General features: G+C 41.5%; 1 protein-coding gene across 6 annotated transcripts in view; it reads left to right on the top strand.

The window, feature by feature from the left end:
- Positions 1-23,798, top strand: part of CFAP54 (cilia and flagella associated protein 54) — a 250,254-nt gene extending 226,456 nt beyond the window's left edge. For 2 of the 6 annotated variants that reach the window (XM_019480938.2, XM_019480934.2), the window contains 7 exons: positions 832-1,038; positions 2,077-2,270; positions 8,381-8,572; positions 10,440-10,546; positions 11,406-11,574; positions 18,423-18,500; positions 23,471-23,798. In XM_019480938.2, coding sequence (XP_019336483.2) covers positions 832-1,038; positions 2,077-2,270; positions 8,381-8,572; positions 10,440-10,546; positions 11,406-11,574; positions 18,423-18,500; positions 23,471-23,590 — 1,067 coding nt within the window. In that variant the 3' untranslated portion in view covers positions 23,591-23,798. Of the gene's footprint in view, positions 1-831; positions 1,039-2,076; positions 2,271-8,380; positions 8,573-10,439; positions 10,547-11,405; positions 11,575-18,422; positions 18,501-23,470 lie in introns of those variants that run through there. The other 4 variants (XM_019480937.2, XM_019480939.2, XM_019480940.2 and 1 more) reach the window with 4 other exon arrangements.
- The last annotated feature ends 1,965 nt before the right edge of the window (positions 23,799-25,763 follow it).

Below are 25,763 nucleotides of genomic sequence, written 5' to 3'. Positions count from 1 at the left end.
CACTGCTCCAGGGAAAAATGGGAAGCCTGCTTGCAGTAGACATTTTTCAGCTGCAGAGGCATTCCATTTCCTATTACTCCTTTACTGAATATAGCCCATTCCCCTGGTTTTTGTGCTGGCACAGAAAAGGGTGGCTCCCCTAAACCTTTGGGTGCTGACAGACACACAGCTTCCCACTGTAACTCATGGTGCTTTACAGAAAGTGCCATGAGTTAGAGCAAACCTTGCCCCAACCCAACAGATGTTCCCTGTTAGGCTGGGGGGGTGAGGGATTGAGCTCCACTTTGGAGCCGATCTAGGAGGAGCTGCATGTCTGCAGCCTCTCTCCCCTAGCCCCCTAAATCCCCCCAGCTCTGGTGCTGTCTGCACAATGAGAGAGGGTAGAAAGGATGGGATGGAGCTCTGGGGTGGGGTTTGCCCAAGTGAGGGCTCCAATCCCCCCACCTGCCCTCCAGTGCAGGCTGGGCAAACCCCAGCTCAGAGCTCCATTCCATCCATTCTACCCCTTCCCCCGCCCGAATTCACAAGGACCAGACAGAATCTGTTCCTTGATGTTAGAATATTTTTCTTCAGAGTGTTAAGTCAATGTTGGAAATGGCTTTGCTGCCTTTCCCCTTGAAACCTATACTGCTGGGGTCACAGGTGACATTTTCCCATATAGATAACCAATTCCAGTCTAAGATTCAGAAATAGCTATTATAATGCAAAAGTCCCTTTCATGTGTGCATTGTAATTTATTTATTTTGAGACAGGCTTCTTAGTTTATAAATTTGCAGACTTTTGTTTGAATAAGATGGTTGTAGTTAGGTTTAATTGTTTTTGAATTTGCAGATGGCTATGACGTTGTCTATAAAAACCTTCTGGCCTCTTCTGTCAAAAGAGAAGAAAACATGCAACGTGAAAAGGATCAAACAGAAAATGAAGCAACACAATGCGGTGCCTCCACAGGCAGGCAGAGCAAACCAATTATAACATGGGTCCATTTAGTTCGCTACCATAATTACTTAAAACAACTGAACAGCACAAGCCCTGCATTTGGTATGAGATGGTCCATTTTTCTTATTTCTAGAAGCTTGGAGGATTTCACTGAAGTCAGTGGATATATGACAGTTTAAAGCCACTGTAAATGAACATGGAATCAGGCTTTGCCATGTTGTGATTCTTTTTTGTGTTACCGCATATTAGCCTTGCTACTAAAAGTGGCTTTTGAAATTTGAATTCTTATGACTATTTACATAGTCATGTTAGACACTAAAACTATTTGTAATTATGGAGGCATCAGCAGTGATTTGATATTCAAGGTCAGATGAGATATAACCTCCCAGACTCCAGTGTTGGTCTTCGTTATCCCCAACTGTTGTCTCGGTCTGTGCCCCTACCTAACTCCTTGGGGTGGATTCTTTTTCCCATTGAGCAGCTCTTAAATGCCTCTTTAGTTGTTGATTATTTTATTGTTGTAGCACTGAAGGGAAGATAAGCGCTGTATGCTGTCACGGAACTGAAAGGCCATTATGGTACTTTGGTTATGTTTGTACCAGTGCAACAGTGATCTGGTCCTTTAGTGGACCTCAGACACTAATACTCTATTATATAATACAATAATAATTAAGTATACATTTTTGAAAGGTATACTCATGAAGCTGCAATTTGGGTGATGTGCCCAATGCAACTACACAGGCTACACTATTACTGGGGCTGCAATCATGCTAGATCCAGAACTGAAGTTGCATCAGTAGGGCACTGTGCTTGTGCAATAAGCTTGGGCTGATGAGCTGCATATGGTCATTGCATTATGTTTGTATGGCAGCAACACAGTGCCAGGCTGAGATACCCTTGCACTTGTTCTGCGTGCACTAATGGAGGAGGGACTTGTCAAGAACCTCACATGTGGTCTGAAAATAATACAAGCATGGCTCTGAGTATTTTTACACATTTGTATTCAAATATTTTTAAATAATGGATTACATATTTTTTGGTTTATATACTTATGAAGCAGTGATAGAAAGCTTTATATTTCTAAGTGACAAATGACAAGTTAATAAAGACTCTATTTTCCCGAATCTGTCTCTGAATCAGGACCTGGATCATTACCTGCAAGAGATGCATTCTTCACCTCTGTGTTTGATACAGGAATTGTTCTGCGCTTGACAGAAATGCATCTTTTCCTCAAAAAACACTTACCTTTATATTCAACATGTTGTCTTGATGATTTTCCAAAAGAGCTGCGGTGTTTGGAAAAACCAGTTGTTAGTTTGGCTGATCCTGTAAAGGTAATTTTTAAATATGTAGTTCCATGAAACAGATGTAGCACTTTCCTGTCCTAATAATTCAGATCTGTGGGCACTCTGGTATGCTATTTCTTACAAGTTCTTCTATAAGGGTGAAATTCACAAGGCCTGTGCAGCACTTAAAGTCCATATATGTAGTGTAGGGATTTAAGTGATGATTAGAAGTCAACACTGCCCCAGAATGATTTACATTGAATGCACATTATTTACTGAGTGCTGAAAAAGAGCAGTAGTTATATAGGATTATGTCTTAATGGAAAAATGTGATTAAAAAATTGCCCATATTATTTGGTAAGACCAGTACTTCTGTCTTATCCTTTTGTCAAAACCTCATGCAGCAAAATGCCATAAAATGCAAGTACGTTATTAAAACATACAAACTTCCTATCCTGTTGGACTTGGGTATATGGCAAATAATATTCTGAAACATGTTTTTCAAAGAAAAAAAAATTAAAGGTAGTATATATTTTTATCTAAAAATCCTTCATAGCATCCTTTAAAAGATATGTTACAATTGCTGATATATTTATTAGTTTAACTGAGTTGGTGGTTTTACAGTCAATCTTTTTAGCCTGAAGACTGCAAACAAACATGGTACTTAATCCACTCTGGGCCTCAAATATAAATAAAGCTGTGTACTCATACCACCCATAGCAAACTTGAACACTTGTCAGTGCAGGGTCTATAATAATAGTAACATGCCTGTGGAATTTTACAGTTCTTGAAGGCTCAATATAAAATTAATCATCATTTTCCTCCCAGTAGTCCCATCCCATTGCTCACCTGAACATGAATAACAATTATCATTATAACACTAAATGACAGGTAATTCTTTATGGGTTATTTTTACTACCCATGTTCAGTGTATTCTTAAATGCCTGGAAGAAGGTGTTGTCTTATCCTTCTGATTTAAACTGCTTCTGTGAATATAGCTTTTCTAGAGTTGGTGAACTTTCTTACAGTGTTGGACAGCACATCATTACTCAGTTCCCAACAAAATGCTAACTGTGCCACTGAATAAATTGTAAATATATGGTATGTGACATTTATAACAGCCATCGTATATCAAAAATTATTTCACTCTGTCGGCTCTTCTTTTGATATAATTAGTATTACACTATCTTAGAATAATAAGCTCTAGAGATCACTGTCATGTTCATGACAGGTGCAAGCAGCATAATCATGTGTTAGCATCACTATTGTAGATAGCTAACAAGCATAAAGCTTTTTGATTTTTTTTTATCAACTCTAAGCTTCATTGATTTTTATAACAACATTTTTAGAAGCTTTAATCATTTGCTAGACTGTATGAGTTATTTTTTAAAAATTACTCCTGTAATTGGATACCCATACCTTTTTTTTTTTTAAGTACAAATAGGTTGGCAACTTTTTGAAAGGAGCATTGTTATGTACAGGATGTCTTCACTTATGTATATCTGTGTAACTTTTTTTTTATCTGTTGAAGGTTTTTCAGCTTTATTGAACAAAGAATACAGACAAATTGCATTAAAATTTAAAAAAAGACTATAATTAAAATTATGCCCACTACTGCATTTTTCATGCTCACAATTTATTTCGCTTAGTGACGGTGTATAGAACTAGAAGTATTTAAAAGACACAGTAGTTTGTTGTTTGCAGCATTTTGAGAAAGTTGAGTAGATAAATATTAATGTATGTCATCCAATACTTCAGTTTGACAGGAGGAGCTCTGGTGTCATTTCTTAGAGAAGTTTAATGGGATGTAAACAAGAAGAGAAGATGCAGTACAGTTAAAAACAAACTAGGCCAAGCAGCCCTGTGTGATACAGTAAAACTACACATTATAAAAGGTTTATAAAGTGTTATAGGTCCATAATTAAGCTGTACATGCTGTATAGCCTGGACTCTAGGTATTGCAAAATTGTATAGATATAGAAGTCAAAATTGCCTGTGATTTTTGGCAAACAGGATTTGTGTGGGCATGGATGCACTGACTGGAGCCAGACCCTCTTCACGGCCTGGTCCACTGCTCGAGTATCTTTCTGTGTCAGACGTATCACACTCCTACCATGCATAACTTTGGTATCCTTTTCCCTTTTATCTGCACTTCCATTCTTTTGTGTTTAGGCAAGGATTTGGCCTCATAAAGTGAGACTGAGAAACTTGTGTTCAATACAGAGAGATATCTTAAAAAATTCTTGATATGTATAAATACTGACGGAATTCTACTTCTTGGGATTAAAAATGTTAAAATTCCAAAGGCTTTCCCCATTGTTAAAGTCCAGAGGTGGTAACATTTCCAATAGGCTTTAGCATTCTGAAAGACTTCACTGTTTGGCTTTCCAACTATGGATCTACATAATCCTTGAACAAAGTGCTTTTGCACTCTTTTAAATCAAGTACCGGTACTTTACAATTAAAAAGTGGCTTTGATTCATGAATGATGTTTGATCAGGGAGTGGTTTTCTTGCTGGCCCCTCAGCCTATTATGGGAGGAACCTACTAAAATTGAAGACTGAGCAGCAAATTGCCCTAATTAAATTATTTTATTTGTGAAAAAGTGTCATCTCCAAGTCTGCAACCAGTGCAAAAGTAAAGCAGTTAAATATTATATGCAGCATTAGTCTAGCAGTAAATTCACTACTGTACTTATTAACTTTTAAGGAAATTGGTTTACTGTCTCAACACTAAATTCCCATATGACTGGCATGTCAAATATTATTTTTTAGCAAGAGGGACCCTAGAAGAACATGATTTCTATACTGGGGATGGCATAGCTAACACTAAGCTTAATATATGTGAATTGAAATAGCATGTATCCACACAAAGCAATTCTTAGTGAATACTAACTAGCAAGATAATGCATAATCTATTCTTTTTGAAAGTCTGTTGAGTTTATTGTATGCTAGGTTAGTTCGGACTTGTGTTCTCATGTGTGCATCTGTACTTTACACTAAGTTGACAGTTCTTCATCCGCTATCTCTCACTACTTTGCATTCCATAAGGATTGACTGGTCTGTTGATCTGTTTACCCTCTACTGCTCAGAGGGTGACCTTAGTGTTGACCAGAGGTTTAAATGCTTATTCACAGTCAGGCTTGGGCCATTTGCAGTTACATGCTTCTGGAATCACAGACGTGTACTATAGCTAAAATTACTTTACACAAACAGTATATCATGCCTGTGGAGCTATGAAGAAATCCTGGATCTGTTTACCTGCTTGAAAGAGACAGAGGTTCAGCAAGACCTGGAAAAGAGCCACCTTCCGCAGCATGTCATATTTGTCCATGTTGTGCGGGCCGGGCCCCGATCCCGCCCTCGTTGCCATGCGCGGCGGTGATTCCGATCCCATTCTGGCCACCATGGGCAAGCCGGGGGCGAACTGGGGTCGTACCGGACCCGTCTTCGGTGCACGCGGGCTGTGGCCGTCAGCCCGGGCACGCGGGGTGGGAGAAAACCACGAAGCGGCTTGCGCACGTGAGTTAGAATTAGTCACGGAGGTGTAATGGTTGATTGAAAAGATTGTTTACTTACACCCAAAGATGGTATCGGTGTAGGCTGGATATGTTTCCAGGCACAGCTCCCGCTTGAACCCTCGTTGGAGGACTCTGACAAAACAATTGCTCCCACGGAGTTTGCTAGGCTCCGCGGGTCCGGTTAAGTTGGGTTCGAAAGTTTCCCCGGAGTTCTTCAGGCTCCGCAGGTCCGATAAGTTTTCCCCGGAGTTTGCTAGGCTCCGCGGGGTCCGAAATTACAGGAAAGGGATACGTCTAGGATTGCGCTTGGCGACGGGGAGAGGCGAGAAGCGAAAGCTCCGTAGGCTCGGTTCCATTGCCTCTCTTGCCTGCTTAGGGGAGGCGCGCTGGGTCCGCGAGGGTCCACAGCGCTTGGAGATCTTCACATAGAATCTCTCTCTCTCCTGCCTCCTCCGGCTTGGGCGGAAACTACCCAAGCCTTTTATACGGCTAGCAAGCTAATCGCTAGCCGCCACGTGTGCCTAAATTAGGAGTCGGCCAATAACATGGCATGGACCCTAATACAAATGGCGGGAACTTCTTTGCAACGTGCATCACTACAGTGAAAGAAAGAGATGCACCCTGCAAAGAAGCTGCAATTCAGCGGGAAATCCCCCGTTGCACCAGAGTTCTCTAACAGCAGAGAACTCTACCGTGCAAAGAAAGCGACAAATTTGGCAGGAAATAATTTAGCAGTGCCGAAGCACACACACAAACAAAAAATCACAACTTTGGGTTGTGACACATGTAACTGATGATTTTATTCTTTATTATAAGGACTACCTGTAGTAGAGGTTATTTAATGTCTAACTTGCTTCTACAAATAGACAATCAGCCCATCCCACCATCATCTCTGACAGTCCTACCTATCAACTCATTGACATGCTATGAAAAGCAACAGAAGATCATCAGACCCTTTAGCCAACCTGAAACACCCTGACTTCCCAGGACAACATATAAAGGTTCCAAGGCACAGAAAGAGCAAGTGGTGTGCCATCTTTGTGCTATTACTGAAAAGAGGCCTTGAAAACATCTCTAAATTGAAAAGAAAACAAGATTGTTTGCCAAAGAACTGAACAAGGAACAATCCTATTTGTTAATCCTGCTTGTTAATTTTAATAACACCATTAATCAACATCATTAATATTCATAGTGATAGCATTTCTATCTTTTTTAAATTAAATGCAAGAGGTTTGAGTTCCTGAAGAGTCTTGCATCCCAAACCTTTCCAGGCCACTCTTCTTTAATGTTGATAAAACTACCACAATGATGAACCAGAACTTGGATCATAATGGAGAAGCGCTTGTTTCTTTTTCTGAAATTAGAGTCTGGACACAAGAAGCAATGAAGGAGAACGTGGCTCTCCTCAGTTGCCCTGGTACAATTTGATAGCCCCATGTGTGAAAGCCATTTATAACCTGCTGAACACTGGCAAGCCTTATTATCCATGCCAACAATATCTTTTTAGGAGCAGTGCACATCTCCATCCCAGCACTCCCAATATAATCTGCTTATACTGAATCATACCACTTAGGCATGGTGAATTTTCAGATGATGATAGCCACACACTTCGGAATGCCTAAGGGAGTTCTCATATGGTTATCCACCTCTGGGTTGAGTTCTGCATAGCTCTCCAAGAGAGCCCTTGTCATCTTCAAATTCTGAAGCCACCGCTAGTCATTTTAGCCCTTCAGCAAATCCTCTTCTGACAGTCAGTGCTTGTTTCATGACTGGATAGTGTCATACTGAGTGAAAGTGATTCAAGAAAGGCTTTTCCACAAGGAGTTGGTTAATGTTCTCCTCTTCCTTATCCTCTCGCTGCTGTTGACCCTGCTACTAAATGGTGTTTTAGTAATCTAGCAGCTGACTTGCATAGCCACAGCCACCCAGCATAAGATATTAAATTCACCTCAAGCCGCCACACATGCAAGATGACCTTTATCACTGTTTTGTTCATACTGGCCAGGAATAGTTTGAAAATGACTTTGGCTGGCCAGAAAAATCTTGGCATCATTGTTCTATAAAAGGAATTAAGGCACTTTTTAATGTCTGAGCCCAAGACCTATAATTCCTGTTGGTCTCAGCCGGCTTCTACTTTGTATCCCAGAATGTGCCAGAGGGAAAAAACACATGCCACTATGTAACAGATCCAGCCCCAGAATAAGGGAGCAGGGGTAACTGCCCAGAAAGTCCTCACCATTAGGAAGAAGCTATTCAGATTGCAACAAGAGCCAGCTGTCTGTGTGGACATGGCTCTGGTGGACCATCTAATGCTCAGTATTTAGTGTACTGCAGCTCAGTGCATATTACGGCTTCCCTCCCATTGCATTTAAAGAAGCCCATGGGTCTTAATGATTTATTTCAATTTCAAATACTCCTTAGTTTATTCATGATAGGAAATGTCTCAACATATGAACTTTAAGAAAGCTCTGTTGAGCAAAATGAATGTGAACTTCTTAATAAGTATATGAGGGACAGAAGTGACAGTAGCACTTAAAACAATGTAGGTTGAGTGCAGTTAACTTCTAGCTTAGTACATTTTATGTTGGGTGGAAAAATTATAAGTTATAAATTCTCATTCTTGTTTCATTTTTTTCAGATGTCTGTGGAAGCTGATGGAACTCCACAAAAAGTGCCAATAGTGAGAATATCATCCACCGTTTCCTTTAGCACAGATATAGACAAAGAGAGTACAACAAACATCAAGGCAACTAATGCGCCAAACAAGGAGCTTTGTATTCAGTGGTACCTTCCATTTCTGGAGAAATCTTCAAACGAAAAGGAAATGATGGTATTGTTAAATGAAAGAGGAGTTATATTAGAATTGTTTTTCTTTTTAAAAAAATGAAGTGTATTCAACTGCAATAACCAGTGCTACTTCAGAAATTACATATGTAGTACATAACAGTGCCTGATCCCTATTTCTCAGCATTTCTTATACCTTCAACAAAAATGTTCATTTACTGCTGGGAAATAGCTTTGCAACCACCAAAGCAAAGATTGCTCTCTGAGGGTGTTCGTACATGTGTTCCGAGAGTTGGGGGGGTGAGGAGGGATCTTTAATTAGAACGGCTCCAAGAGCCACTCTAAGTAAAGAGCCTGGAACGTCATGTGTATCAGGGTCCTTGCACTGAAAAATGGCAGTGGAGGCGCTTTAACTAAAGTTCATCAAACAAACTTTAGTTAAAGTGCCCTTTAGGTACTTGAAGACTACTATTAAGTCTCCTCTCAGTCTCCTTTTCTCTAGACTAAATAAGCCCAGTTCTTCCAGTCTGTCCTCATAAGTCATGTGCCCCAGTCTCCTCACCATTTTGTCACCCTCTGCTGGACTCTCTCCAATTTGTCTGCATCCTTTTTGTAGTGGGGGCCCAAAACTGAACACAGTACTCCAGATGTGGCATTACCAGTGCTGAATAAAGGGGAATAATTACTTTCTTTGACCTACTGGCAACACACCAACCAATTCAGCCCAGTATGCCGTTAGCTTTCTTTGCCACGAGGGAAGGCTGTTGGCTCATATTCAGTTTATTGCCCACTGTAACCCCCAGGTCCTTTTCTGCAGAGCTGCTGCCCAGCCAGTCAGCCCCCAACCTGTACTGGTGCATGGGCTTGTTCTGTCCTAAGTGCAGGAGTTTGCACTTGTCCCTGTTGAACCTCATGAGATTTCTCTTGGCCCAATCCTCCAATTTGTCTAGGTCACTCTGAATCCTATCCCTACCCTCCAGTGTATCTACTACTCCCCCCAGCTTGGTGTCATCTGCAAACTTGCTGAAGGTACACTCTATGCCATCTTCCACGTCATTGATGAAGACATTAAACAAAACCAGCCTCAGGACCAACCCCTGGGGCACTCCACTTGATACCAGCTGCCAACTAGACATCAAGCCATTGATTACTACACTCTGAGCCTGATGCTCCAGCCAGTTTTCTATCCACCTTAGAGTCCATTCATCCAGCCCATACTTCCTTAGCTTGCCTGCAAGAATGCTGTGGGAGACTGTATCAAAAGTCTTGCTAAAATCAAGGTACACCACATCCATCAGTCTCCCTGCATCCACAAAGCCAGTCACCACATCACAGAAGGCAATCAGATTGGTCAGGCATGACTTGCTCTTGGTGAATCCATGCTGACTGTTCCTAGTCCCCCTATCCCAGTTTGCCTTAGATTAGGTGGCCATTTTAAACTTGATTTAACTGCCCCCTAACCTCCCTGAATGTCTGTATGTACCCTCACTTCTTTTGATATGCTTTGATTGTATTATACCATGGACCGGATGTCTGTACATGTCATGTGGCTTCTAATACTTGGACTCTGTAAACTTTGGAATTTGAATGGGGTCAGAATGTAACTGTGGAACCAGGAGGAAGGAGTCATTATGTAGCATGATTACCTTCCAAAACCACAGGAATTATTTACTTATGTACCTGGTAGCACCTACAATAGAATGGATTCTATGAAAAAGTAATGAAAAGAAACCAGTGCTGCCCCAAGGCCTCAATTCTACAGTCACTTAGACTTAATTTACTTGCATCGATTTAACTTACGCACATGAATAGTCACAATGAAATACTTTGTCAAATAAATTGTATAAATAAATAATTAAATGTCTTCTCTACCACTACTACATTATAGGTTACACATTTCCTTTTTTTCACAGGTTTTGCTGCTCTATGCTTATAATACAAAGCAAGTTAAGGTCATCAACATCAGGACTTTCAATTCAGCCAATGTATTTTCAGGCCACTTGTGGATTCCACTGACAAGGTGATTAATCACAGACCTTGTCCTGTTACTGCATGCTATATTGTGTGTGTAATGTATACAGTATATAATTTGTGGCTGGGCCAGGTGACTGCTAGGGAAATATAGCAACCATTCATCAGTATTTAAGAGCTATAAATACTAAAAAGGGTGGTCTGTTATTTTGGGTCCTACAAGGGACAATAGCTCGGATTAACAAGATGAAATAAAGTAAAAAATGTATATACATATAGATATTAGGCTGAATATCAGGAAACTATTAATTTATCAGGCTGTGGATAGTTGTTCAGGGAAAATGATGGAAGCACCATTGTTTGAGAGATTGAATTTGATTAAATCAAGCACTGGAGGAGAACTGTTCCAGAGGAAGAGAGTATCACCTGCTCTGTAAAGTCCAGGAATTTCCTAGTTTTATTACACAAGCCAAAATAACGTTTCTGGTATTCTTTTAAATCCAATCCAGATTATCACAAAGTTAAATTTAATTAGTACATTTTAGTCTATGATCATGCATGCACAACCTAGCAAAAAGACAGCAGAATAACAATGGAATATGCTGTGCAAAAGGAATTACAAATTATTTTCAAAATATCACCTCTTCCCGTTCCTCTTGTAAGTTGCATAGGACCTTGTACTGCATTGCTTCACATCCCCTATTTCCACTGCATTCAGAATTTCAGTTGTGCAAAATACAGCATGAAACTTGAAATTAAAGAAACTACCCGAAAAAACTGGAAAAAAAAATCCTGACCCTTGTTAGTTTAATTATTAATAGAAACAACTATAACGACATACATGTGTCAAATATAAAAGTCTTATATATTTTCATTGGTAACAGATACAAGTTATGTTCTTTGTTTAGAATTATTTCTTTACAGGATAAAGTATCTAATCTGAAGGAGCAAATTGAAAGTTGTTTGCAAGCATCTACCAGTTTCCCTTTACAAATACAAAATGAAAACCAGAAAAAAATGGCTCCAACACAAAATAAAATTAATAATACAAAAATGCAACTGGATGAAAAAACACAAGTAAGTGAGGACAAATGATGCATATTTAGGACTCTAAATACAGCTAATGTCTCAGGACAGTGGTTTTCAACCTATTAAAACTCAAGGCACCTCTGGTTAGATTCAAGGCATTGCTTGAAAAATCCCAGCTCTTAGCTTTCAGTTGTCATTTTACTATAGAAGAATAAGAGAACAATTCTGCTGTTGGAAAGAACCCAGAAAAACCACAACAGGTTAGAATGTTTCCCTATCTGAATGGATTCCTATTTGAAACTTTTTGGCTTTATCTTTGTGAATCACATGTAGGTTTTTGCACACCTAACAGTGCTAACATTAAGCAGCACCTCGCAGCACCCTTAAAAAGATCTTGGGGTTCTACAGCACCATGGTTGTGAGTCACTGTCTTAGGATGTTTACTTTTGGGGAAATGGAAAGGAAGTTGTAAAGTAGGCATAAAAACACCAGACCTCCCTTACTTATTTCAAGGAATGTTGAAATATTTTCACCCTGCCATTTAATTTTAATTTAATAATTTTTACAGCCCCTGTCCCACAAACATGTGCATCTAGCAATTTACAAGCATATCAAAGATGCTTGCCACACATCAAAATAAAGATGATACTGTCAGACATCTAAATCCAGTAATAGGTGGCTAAAAGTTAGGCACCTGTTTGCAAATGTTGGCCACTGTATTATGCTGGCATGTAGATCTAAACAAAAGTTATTTTCAAAAAATAACTACGTCTTCAAGTTAGAATGGCCAATGCTTGGTTTCTAAAAAGAGAACTATCAAATAACTCTATTTGAGTAAGGATAAAACTGGCAAGGAATTAATTTTCATTTTCTGTATGTCACGTTGCTCATTCTTTTTTATTAGCAAGGATGAATATGGTTCTGCAACCAAAAAAAAAATAAAAAAATACAAAAGAGGCAATTTCAGAATTTTCCACGTGGGGCCTCTGAGATAATGTCAATGGAATAGAATGTTGCCACTGCATAACTGCTGCTTGATAAATGCCAAGGCAAAGTAGACGTTTATTTTCAAAATGGGAGACATTTATCATGTGACAGTGCTCTCTTTATATCTATTATATGAAATGATTAATGATGCAGATGCTGTCATTTTGCCTGATGGATGCTCTGAAGCAGTGACAGTTGCTCAGTGTGCCATTATTGAAAAGCTGTATTCTAACTGGCTTGGAGAACAAATGCTGTTTCAACCAATCATAGAATACAGTGTTTTTAGAAGGTAGACAGAGCTGTCTTTTAGTGACTATTTCTGATTAGCTGAAGGGTTTTGTTCAAACTTTCATTAGTATATAAGCCAGTGATCTGAACTACTCAGTCTGGAATGCTAATATGTAGAGGTGCTTCTTTCATAGGTTATACTAGATAAATATCTTGTTAAATTATAATATCTTCAATACACGTGCCTCAGAATTGCATTTATTGGAAGTCATTCCTGAAGCCAGTGGGAGTTTTGCCCAAGCAAGGACTGAAAGATTGGGTTTTGGGTTGCTATAAAAAGTCCCTTAAAGATTCTGGGAACTAAAGCCCCTCCATGTGTTAATTTTATCATGGGATCTAAGAAATTTTATCCCAGATGTTCAAGGTTGGGCATGGCAGGACATGTTACTGTTGGGAACCAGGATAAAACCCCTCACATCCATCCCACATCTGCTGGCCCATGGGGAACCTGGTATCAGGGAGATGCTCCCTGTGTGCCTGTAAATTTAAAGAGCACATATGCAGCCCCAGACTGGAGAACCAGTTCAGAGTTCACTGCATGCTGACAAGTTTAAAGGGTGCGTGGGAAGTTGGCACAAGGAAGTGGATCCCAAATCCAAGGTCTGCTCATGCATGCTTTAAACTAGCATGCCACACATTTTGATTAAAGCATGATACAAACCAACCACCAGGGTGTTCCACATTTAACAAATAACACCTTTGTGGCTGGTTCACCATTTTTATCACAAGCTAAATTGCTTGAACTTGTGAAATGTTACAGTTAATATGTTAATCATGTGATAATGTCTGGAGGGGGCCTATGAATGTGGCACATTATAAATATAAGAATGACTAAACCAGCTGTTCCCAAACTTTTCCTAGTTGCTATGCTACTTATAGGGGTAGATCTAGATGGGGTGGAGTGGTACAGTGACATTCCCCTTTCAGACTATGGCACAGGAGCAGCAGCCAGGGAATTTTTAAAGTCCTCCAAGCAGGTAATAATCCATGTTTCACTTGCCTTCCATGCTCAGTGGCATGTCCCCACCCCTCTAATTCACTCCCCCACCCTGCCCACTGCTACCACACTCCCTGCTGTCTCTGGCCACCCCAGTGGTGGGGAATGCTCCAGAGCTGCTCTTACCCCACTCCAGCTGGGCTCATAAGGGGACAGCAGCAGCAGTGCAGGCAGGTTCCTCCTCCCTGTCCCTATTCCCTGCCAGCCCAGGAGCAGGCTCAGGAACGGGGAAGCCACACACTGCTGCTGCTGGGCCCAGCTTCCTGTGCATCAGAGCTGGAATGGGGCAGGAGTGGGTCTGGCATTCCCCTGTCCCTGGAGCAGCTAGGAATAGCAGCAGTGGGCAGGGGAGGGAAGGGGACATACATACTATTGAGCATGGAGGGGGAGGGAGGGAAGGGGCGCTGAAAACGGGGGCAGGGGACAGTTAGTTGATTTGGGGACTTAAAAAAAGTTCCCAGATGCTGCTCTTGTGGCATGGTGTGAGGGAGGGGGGAGCTGGGAAATGCCTCCAGATGTCTGTACTTAGCCTATATCGTCAACAGGAAGCAGAATTTTACCATACCACAGTTGTTCCATAGTGACCATCTCCTCTGTCTACTCTAACTGCACTATTACTGCTACTGTCAAGATGCTTACCCATCATTTAAACAGGGCTAAAACATTCTCCTGATTGAGCAATCACTTATCATGAGTAGAGAACACATGAACCGATACTGAAAAGCTGCTAAGGGATAAGTTTCACCCACTGTTACTGTGTTGTTGGTTGTAGTCATGTTGGTATAAAGCCATAGGCAGGCAAGATTCTTCAGGTAAATGTGATATCTTTTATTAGACCAATTAAATATTTGGACAAATTTGTTTTTTGCAAGCTTTTGGACACAAACGTACTTCTTCAGGCATAGGGAGAGTGTACTGGTGTTTTGTGTGCTCTCCTGGGTAGAATAGAAGCCAAAATGCAAAATGCAGGTGTGTGAAAATACAAATGCATAGCAGTGAGGATCAGAGGAGATAGGAGACAGTAGGTGTGAGGCAGCTTTCACTCAAAGAGAACACTCCTCCAGAGAGAGAGATCACACTTTTAAAAAAGCCACCCAGATACAACATGAAAAATTAAAAAAAAAAAAAATATTTATATATATATTCTTCCCATGAATTGCACACCGTTAGTTATGACATACTATCCTTCCCTGGAATCTATATGGAAAATCCTCAAACAGTTGCAACCTATACTAGAAGAAGATCCAGTTCTTAAAGAGATCTTTCCAGAACCACCCATCCTAGCTTTTAAACAAGCACTGAACCTTACCAACATCATCACCAGAATCAAACTTCTTACATACTGAATAGATCCAGACCATGCCATGACAGGAAATGCAAAACCTGCCAACACATCTCCAACATTCCCAGAATAACCACATCCCACAACAGAACCAGCACCATTCCTGGATCTTACACCTGCATCTCCATAAATGGAATATATGTCATCCAGTGCACGAAACGCCATGATGGAAAATATGTAGGACAAATCAAACAACAACTGCGTACCAGAATGAACACACACTGCAAATCTATTGAGGACAAAAATACCCAATTACTAGGCCTGTACAAAGTGGGAAGTATTTGCTTCGGATTCGGATTTGGCAATTCAGAGGGACAGTGATTCAATTTGGTGATTTGAATCAATGTTCCGATTCGATTCAGCCAAATCCAAAGATATTCGGCGCTGAATCTTATCTGGTCGTAGACTATACAGGCTGGCAGTGCTGGTGAGAGCAGCTGGGAAAGCAGCTGGACTAGTCCTGGCTTGAGCCAGCAGCCCCAGAAGAAGCTGTGGCTGGGCCGGGTGCTCCACTGGCTGCTCCCTTGCCAGGGCAAGGCAGACAGTTCTGGCAGCCCCAGGAGAAGCTGTGGGTGCTGGGGGGAATCATCAAGGAACTGGGGGATCAAACTGGGAACTAGAGAATCAAAACGGGAGCTGGGGGGGAGCCCCTGTTCATTTCCCCAGCCCCTGATCATTCCTCACAGCTCCCCAATCATTCTTCCAACTCCTCAATCATTCCCCTCAGCCCTTGTGGCTTCTGGGACTGCCGGCTCAAGCTGCGGCTCGTCCAGCTGCTCCCCCAGCTGCCCCCACACTGGGGCAAGGCAGGCAGTGCTGGCAGCCCCAGGACAGGGGCAGAAGGGAATGATTGGGAACTGGGAGAAATGATTGGGGAGCTGGGGGGAATGATCAGGAGCTGGGGAAATAAGGGCTTTCCCCCAGCTCCCAGTTCAATTCCCCAGCTCCTGGTTCAATTTCCCACAGCTCCCCGCGGCTTCTCCTGGGGCTGCCAGCTCAAGCTGCAGCTCATCCAGCTGCACCCCTAGCTGCCTCCTGCCCTCCCCTGGGGTGAGGCAGGCAGTTCTGGCAGCCCCAGGAGAAGCCATGGGGGTGGGGGGAATGATTGGGAGTTGGGGAATCGAACCCAGCCCCCGACCATTCCCTCCCAGCTCCCGGTTGGATTCCCCAGTTCCTGGTTCAATCCCCCAGCTCCCAATCATTCCCCCAGGTCCGCAGTCATTCCCCATCTTTCCCTGCAGCTTCTTCCAGGACTGCCTGCCTTGCACAGGTGGAGGAGCGGGGAGGCAGCCAGGGGAGCAGCTGAACAAGCCACAGCTTCTCCCGGGGCTGCTTGGTCAAGCTACTCCCCCAGCTACTTCTGCGGGCACTGGCTAGTTAGTGCCTGCCTGTACAGTCCTATGGCCAAATGTCTGAATCTCTCCAAATTAATTTGGAGGCTTCTGATTCGATTCGGAGAGATTAATGGGTCTCCTGATTCAGAGATTCGGCCACCAAATTGGGCTGAATCTCCTCCAAATTGAATCAGATACTGAAGCTTTGCACAGCCCTACCAAGTACCTGTGGTGCACACTTCTCACAGGACAACCACTCTCTCTCCAATGTCTCAGTTCTAATCCTCAAAAGGAATTTACAAAACACCTTTTATAGATGAACCTATGAACTTTGCTTCATAAATCTCCTGGATACAAAATCATGGGCTAAATATAGATATTGAATTTATGGCACATTATAACCTGCTTGCCATCTGTTAACCCCAGGTAACCTGTCTGCATTTTACCAGCTACATTCTGTCACCAGTTCAAAATTCCTCTCTTTCTCCCCACACCTACCTGTCTCACACCTATTGTCTCCCACTCCCTCTGATCCTCACTGCCATGCATTTGTATTTTCACAGACCTGCATTTTGCATTTTGGCTTCTATTCCACCCAGGAGAGCACGCAAAGCACCAGCAGACTCTCCCTATGTCTGAAAAAGGGTTTGTGCCAGAAAGCTTGCAAAGAACAATTTTTCCAACTATTTAGTTGGTAAATGTGATATCTTTTATTAGACCCAAAGAATCTTGTCTACCCACTGTTACCGGCACATTACTTTTTCCTTTTGCTGGTCATTAACCTGAGCTAAGTGAAACCTAAACTGGGACAGTTTCTCACTGCTTCATTCAGTGGTAAACTTCCCTGGTTTAGCTCTTTCTGTGCATGTCTACATATGCTATTAATGCAATCGAATAACACCATCATAGTTTGCACTGAAGTTTATTGCTCCCAGGTGCCGCATTTACATGTGTGCCTGGGACTGCAGTACACTGAGCTGGGTTGGAACAGCCCTGGCTGGCAGGGAGTCCAGGGGATCAGCCTGCCAGCCCGGGGCTGCCCTGGCCTAGCTCAACATGCTGCATAGGGGCTGGCTGGGGCACAAGGGTGCTCCAGTGTGGGGCTAGCTGACAGGCAGCCACACTGAAGCACCTTAATGCCCCAGCCAGCCCCATCAGCATCTACATGTGCATTGTGGCACACTAAATAATGCTGCTGCAGGATAATGCTTGTATTTCCAAGTACTAACCTATGGTGGCATTTATCAATTTACTATGGCCTAATAGGACCACACATGTAGATGCTAAGACTTTTACTGCAAAGCTAATTAGGTGACTCCGCAGTAAATGGCATGTAGATGTGCCCCCTGTGTGGTAATAAAGAGTACAGGGAACATTACTGCAGAGCAGCTGAGGGAAAGTAAATATCTGCCCCTGTTAATTAAAGAGAAAAGTCTTATGTCCTAAATTATCAGGAGACAGTGACTTATCAAAATAATAGCAACTGTTCATGGAGACCAAACTTTACCATGCCTGAGCTACTCTATTGTAATTGTCTCTGTGCTTGATTTTGCCCTGTGGTGAAAGCTAGACTGGGGTAGCTTATCCCTGAACAAACAAGTTAAGCTTTCACATGCTACAGGGAAATTGGAACAAGCACCATGGAGAAGCTGAGGTGTTGCACTTGTTAATTAAGGGTGCTCTAGATAATTGTGGGCTTGGGAATATTTGGGGTTCTGTGGGGCTTGCTGTCTTGTAAAGCCATGCAACCCTGAGTTTGGGAACCATTGCTCTGTGTTGTCTCTCCTCTGTTAACAAGTAGAACATAAACATTTGTAACATTTTGTCCTAGCAGGCAGTAATTCAATAATTGGATACACTGAATAAGATTTTTAAAGAATCTACTATATTGTAGTTCATCAAAGAAAACTGAACATACAGCATTGATTTTTTTATTTTGTACCATTAGGAAATGGTTAAGCAATGTTTGTGTGAAGTAAAAGCTTTGCTGTCTGGTGTTCCAGATCTATTGCAGCCACTTACTGAGGTATGATATGCTGATTTGAAAAAAAACAAAACCAGAAACCCCTTTTAATGAACCATAATTCTTTGAGCAACTGAAATACAAATTATAGTGATGCTTGTATTTCTATTTTCTCTCCTGTTGTTGCTTTTAACTAGTGATCTGTACAACCAGAATAGATATACATTTGCATGATTTAAAGCTACATAGTGTCAATATGTGAGCGACGACCCCCTGCTGCTATGCAACAGAAAAATCAGACAACTAAAAACAGCATCATCTTTGCAATACAGTTGCCTAATCTTTCCCTTCTCCTTCCTTTTCAAGAGCTACATCCGTACCACAGGCTCCACTAAATTTCTAGCACTCTTTAGTACAATAGATTCATATATCTTTACATTTAACTTTGTGCCCTACCAGTCATTCAAGTTTTCCTCATGTTCTCTATGGCTCCTTCTTGTCCTATCTACTAGAATTCTTGGGGAGGACGATTGTCATTTTTCTGTCTATGATATTATTGTGCTCAAGCTATTACCCACTTGCAGTGATCCTTTTCTCCAAAAGACATCTGCATAGCGATTGTAATCTTATTACCAGTTTTAAAGTCTTCAGCCATATTAACTTGAATAAAAACAAATTGGGTACCGCCTTAAAAAAAAATTGTCAGCCAGATTTGGCATAATACTTCAGCAGCCAGCTGTGTTCTGCCTTTCTTTAGGGATCTCATTCCTTGCTTAATTTTTTTTTCAGGTTTCCTGTAAACTTACAGCCATGGCAATGAGCTGGCTAAGAAACATAGTAGAAAGCCAAAAGCCACTATAAAACCTTACCAAACTATCAATAGCCTGATCAGAACTTTACAGTTTCTCAAGTCTGTCTGGTAGAAGCTTACTGATTCCACTTACATCTGAAGTGGATCTCAGGTGGTAATAAAGAGACCACAGTTGTTATAGCTGAGAAATCAGAGAAGAAGCTTTAAATCCATCCAAACCCAGCCAGCTCACCACTAATCCTCAAAGACTTTGTCCAGCATCTGCTCTCATCTTAATGACTAATGGAGGAGGCATCCCCCTCTTTTTCTCTATGTGAATAATTGACCTCTTATCCTTACCCTCTTTTTAAACTAGGTATCTAGTTCTTCTCATAACTAAAGCCAGAGCATTGAATCTCATCTCAGAAATATAGTTCCACAGCTCCTTGTACTAGCAAAGCAGTTTTGATGCTGGTTTACAAGAGAGAGATCATCTGATAGTTGGCTTAAAAAAAAACAAAAAACCCCCCAACCTTTTTTCTGTCAAGTCACATTTTGATACTCATCGAGGTTTCCAGTCTTCCTTTTTTTAACTTCTGTTTCTTTGTTCATTTGCTTCAGCATTGGATTAGGTTTTTTTTATTAGAACAAAGACCATTTTCATTGACTCACTCATTTTGGATTAAATGAGTGTTCATCTTTTGAGAATAAAAGATGGATCAGTTCATTTGTTTAAAAGTAATGCATTCCATAAATAGCTGGGTGTCCATGGGAAATGATGCAGAACACCAAGGACATTCAGTTATAAATTTCAAAAGTTAATGTCTATGTAAACTGTATGGTTAAAAATAATCTTGTGGGTGCATGCAATTTTTAAACAGTAGCTTTAAAGCTGATCTAGTTTTAAAAGACTAATGAGGAGTGGGTGGTCTCACATTGGCTGGGGAAAGTGTTATCCTCTCACAACTCCCACTGATATTATTTTGGAAAGGTAATACTGTCTTGAGAGTAATCCCATGGGAGAGCCCCCTAAGAGTTTGGCACTGGAACTTTGTGGGGAACTGTTGCCAGTGGGATTTCCTGGCAATGTGGCTCCTTTTCCTATGGTAATGAATTATGGAGAGAGGGACCAGCTGGTGCACTGACTTGAATGAGGCCTGTGAGCAGATGCTTTATTGATTAAAAATTCCATTCATTCAAAAGAGAGGCAGTTGGTCCAATAAAAGATATCACTCCCAAAAAATCCTTGCTTCTCACATAATTCATAGACTGTCATGGCTACAAAATCACTCTAATACAACCTTCATTCGAAAGATTGTTTTTAACGGAAGGATTTTATCTAGACAATATAATTTTGAAATGTCCTGTAGTCACTGTGCATTGAATATATTATGTTAAATAAATTAACAGATCCTTCTTTTGTGGTCTATTTCCTACTGGTATGTGAAGATCCCTAGATTTATAGGGCACATCCCCAATACAGTCAAGGACAGGTGAGATGAAGAGGGTCCTTGTAAGGTCATAAAATCCTTTCCCCTGCTCTAAGGCACCATCAAATATACCTAGATCATCCCTAGCAGATGTTTGCCTATCCTGTTCTCATACACCACCAATGAAAAGGGATTCCATAATCCTTCTATGAAAGGACCGTTCATAATCCTGGTGGGGAATGTAGTGGTGAATGGCAACTTGGACAGCAGTGATCACAAAATGATTGAGTTGAGGATCCTGAGGAAACGGAGGAAGGAGAGCAGCAGAGTACAGACCCTGGGCTTAAGAAAGCAAACTTTGACTCACTCAGGGAACTGATGGGCAGGGTCCCTTGTGGGGCCAGTCTGAGAGGGAGAGAAGTCTAAGGGAGTTGGCTGGACTTTAAAGAATCCTTACTGATGGCTCAGGAACAAGCCATCCTGATGTGCAGGAAGGCTAGTAAGTATGGTAGAAGACCATACTTGGCTTAGCAGGGAACTCTTCAGTAAGCTAAAACACAAAAAATAAGCGTATGAGAAGTGGAAACTTGGACAAACAACTAGGGAAGAATGTAAGAGCATTGCTCGGACATGCAGGGATGAAGTCAGGAAGGCCAAAGTGCAATTGGAGTTGTAGCTAGCAAGGGACATGAAGAATAACAAGAAGGGTTTCTACAAGTATGTCAGCAACAAGAGGAGGATTATGGAAAGTGTGAGTCCTTTACTAAATGGGGGAGGCAACCTAGTGACAGAGGATGCAGACGAGGCTGAAGTACTCAAAGCCTTTTTCATCTCAGTCTTCACAAGCAAGGTCAGCATCTAGACTACTGCATCTGGCAGCACACTTGGGGAAGGAGGTGGGCAGCCAACAGTGGCAAAAGAGCAGATTAGGAATTATTTAGAAAAGCTGGCTATATACAAGTCCATGGGCCCAGATGGGATGCACCCAAGGGTGCTGAGAGAGTTGACTGTGTGATTGCACAGCTGCTAGGCATCATATTTGAAAACTTATGGCGATGAGGAGAGGTCCTGGATGATTGGAAAAGGGCAAATATAGTGCCCATCTTTAAGAAAGAGAAGGTGGATCAGGGGAATTACAGAACTGTCAGTCTCACCTCAGTCCCTGGAAAAATCACAGAGCAGGTCCTCAAGAAATGCATTTCTTAGCACTTGGAGGAGAAGAAGGTGATTAGGAATAGTGAGTGTGGATTCACCCAGGGCCAAGTCATGCCTGACCAACCTGATTGCTTTCTATGATGAGATGACTGGCTCTCTGGATGTGGGAAGTGGATCTGATATACCTTGACTTTAGCAAGGCTTTAGATATGGTCTCCCACAATGTTCTCACAAGAAAGCTAAAAAAGTACAGGTTGTATGAATGGACTGTAAGATAGATAGCAAACTGGCTGGATCATCAGGCTCAATGTCTAGCTGGCAGATGGTATCAAATAGAGTGTACAAGGGGTTAGTCCTGGGGCCAGTTTTGTTCAATATTTTCATCAATAACCTAGAAGATGGGATAGAGTGCGCTCTCAGCAAGTTTGCAGATGACACCAAGTTGTGGGGAGTGATAGATATGCTGGAGGGTAGGTTTGCAGGGTTGGACCAAAAGAAATCTCATGAGATTCAACAAGGACAAGTGTGAAGTCCTGCACTTAGGACAGAAAAATCCTGTGTACCATTATAGACTTGGGACCAACTGACTAAGCAGCAGCTCTGCAGAAAAGGACCTGAGGGTTACAGTGCACAATAAATTGAATATGAGTCAACAGTGTGCCTTTGGTGTGAAGAAAGCTAACGGCATAGTGGGCTGCATTAGTAGGAGCATTGCCAGGAGACTGAGGGAAGTGATTCTTCTCTTCTGTTCGGTACTATCGAGGCCACATCTAGAGTGCTGCATTCAGTTTTGAGCCTCCGGCAACAAAAAGGATGTGGACAAATTGGAGAGTGTCCAGCGGAGCGGAACAAATATGATTAAGGGATGGGGGCACATGACTTGTGAGGAGAGGTTGAGGGAACTGGTCTTATTTAGTCTGGAGAAGAAAGACTGAGAGGGGATTTAATTGCAGCCTTCAAGTACCTGAAGGGCAGTTCAAAAGAGGATGGAGCTATTTCTCAATGGTGGCAGATGACAGAAAAAGGAGCAGTGTTCTCAAGTTGAAGCAAGGGAAGTTTAGGTTGGATATTAGGAAAAGCCTTCTCACTTAGGAGGGTGGTGAAGCACTAGAACGGGTTACCTGGAGAGGTGGTGGGCTCTTCATCCTTGGAGGTTTTTAAGAACCGGCCAGACAAAGCCTTGGCTGGGACAATCTAGCTGCGGATGGTCCTGCTTTGAGCGGGGGGTTGGACTAGATGACCTTCTGAGGTCCTTTCCAACCCTAATTTTCTATGATTCTAAGTAGCCTGCTACTCTACAGTTGGTTAAAAAGATTGCACTAATATCTAACTAGAAGAATACTTGCAGCAAATTCCACTGCTTGCTTCTTGTTCTACCTCAAATGGAAATAGAGAACTAAGAAATACTCTATATACTAGAGAATGACTATCATGTCTCAATTTCTCTTTCTCTCTCTTTTTTTCCTAGTAAATAAATCAAGTACCTTCCACAGGTTTTACCGGACGGGTGCCATTGGGTCCAATGCTTTTTATGGGAAATGAATATAGGAAATGCATCCCTTAGTTGTAGCTGGGAAATCTGATTTTTGACAAATATGTTTTTGCCATCTATAACATTATCAAACTGTTAAATAAATGTTTTCTCTGTCTTTTGCCAGGTTCCATTTGACATAACATTGCAGTCAATAATGAATCTGGAGACAATGTTTGATCCTGCTAATGGAAGTGTGATAATGGGAGGAAGCCTTTTCAATTGGATTATATCTCTCTTTCCTTGAATTTTCTTTCTTTAGTAACTTAATCAAATACTGAATTTCACATGTTTTCAAGTTAAGCCCTGGTCCTACTGAAACAAAGAATAAGTTTGCTATTGATTTTAGCACAGGGACCAAGTTGGCCCCAAATGATTTGGGCTTTTTTTCATTTATGTTTCAAGAAATACCAATATACTTAAAAATAAATAAAAAGATTTTTTTCCTGCTTTTCTATGCTGCTTAAACTAAGTGATCTCCTTTTTCAAGAAATAATGTTCTCATATGAACTTTTTGTAGTAAAAAGACTTTAAATGTTGGCTATTCAGTTTTATCTATGAATAAGAGAGTCTGTGTTCTGTTGGGATTTCTCCAGATTTTCAAAAACTTCATATTGATTAGAAAATGTTAATAAGCACAAAAAGCCCTGTTTGCCCTTGTAGCTATTTAGCATTCAGCTTTACACTATTGATTTTTCCATAAAACTTTCAATGAAACTTTACCTTAGCAGCACACTTTTAACTATTTTGTAATTACCTATGGGTGTTCTGTTTCTGAGCTTGACACAGAGAAAACTCTCTCAAGTTACTGCTCTGGAATCCTTGCATTTTTAACTGTTTTTAGATACAATTTCAGGCTTGTTTATCTTTGTTAAACAGTGAAACTTTTAAATATTGTTGAAGGTGAAATGGAGTGTTCCTAAAGCCATGTAATTGGATGTTTCCATACACTGTTGAGGGGTTGATCTGTAAATAAGCTAATTTAAAAACAACATAAGTATAATACAAAGGTATTGTATACAGTGTCTTTCATACAACATTCTAAATTGCTTAACAAAAAGATTGAAAATATAAATAAATGCTAATATTGTTTTTTTTAAAGGGCTGAAGAAACTTTAAAGAATGCTAAGAAGACCTCTGTGGGGCAGCATTGAGGCAAATATTATTATCCCAACTCTACATATAGGGAGACAGACATGGAAAGGTAAAATCAGTTAACCAAGGCCATGTAGCAAATGACTGTGAGATCTAAGATTGTGATTTAGGAGTTGGTGACTCCTAGCCTTTGTTCAAGCCATAAGATTATTCTGTCTCTAAAAACCATTGCAATTACAGAGTGCTTATACACAAGCACAGAGGCTGCTCCAACGCACTGTAATTCCAGTGTGTCGGAGCAAATACAGTTAATCAAGTCTGCTGGAGCGTGGTAATTATTGTGCCCCAGCGACTTCCTGCATCTCGTGTATCAGTGTCCCTATGCTTCAACATGGCAGTGGGGGCACTTGAACTAAAGCTTGTTGAACGAGCTTTAGTTCAAGTGCCCCTGCTCCCATTATGAAGTGCGGAGACATTGATACAGGAGATGCTGTGGTGCTTTAATTAGAGTGGCTCTTGGAGCTGCTCTAATTAAAGTGTCACCCCCACCCCCAGAGCACATTTAAAAGTGCTCACAATGACTAGTTTCAGCTACAAGCAGCAAATGAAACAGAAGAAGTAGGTGGCAGCATGGGGGAAGATCTGTGCTGGTATTGGCTGTATTGTGTCTGGTCATGCTAAGAGGCTTGGAAATGGGCATCAGAAATCATGGATTCTAGTTTTCTTCAACCCCCCCATAAATATGAATAATAAGAGTGCAGTCCTGTCCCCATTGATGTCAATGGCAAAACTCTTGTTGACTTCAGCGAGAAACTTAGGCCCAGATCTGCAAAGTTATTTTTAGGTACCTTAAGTTCCCTTTGAAATCAAGCAGCAGTTAGGCATCACTTGGAGGATTTGGCCCTTAGATTCTCTGGCCATGTCTTCATGGGTGTGCATGTGCATTTTGCAGCACCCCAAAGGCTTTTGAGGCACTGTAAAATGCACCCTGCACACATGACTTCATTTACTATGCTTCATATTTGCAATACAAAACCAAATTTAGATATCAGGAAATCTGAGTATAAAAAAAGTGTGCGGAAAAGAAGCGGGGTGTTGCACATGCCAGAGCCATTCTCTGGCTGCTGGCCAGGCTCCTGGTTCACCATGCCTGGATCACCACCGCTGGAATGCTGGGGGGCCCCTAGGACTCCAGGTAAGGCTGCTGGGGCCAACCCAGGTGTACCCGCCTCCGCTCTAGCAGGTGCTCCCGCGCCGCCATCGCCCGGTTCCTAGATTTTATGGACCCCGGGCTTACAGATGGGTCCTGAAGGCTACCTCTGTTG

This window comes from Alligator mississippiensis, chromosome 4 (assembly GCF_030867095.1).
Source record: "Alligator mississippiensis isolate rAllMis1 chromosome 4, rAllMis1, whole genome shotgun sequence".
Taxonomy (NCBI): Eukaryota; Metazoa; Chordata; order Crocodylia; family Alligatoridae; genus Alligator; species Alligator mississippiensis.
Note: the sequence above shows the minus strand (reverse complement) of the source record. Positions and strands in the feature narration are given on the sequence as shown.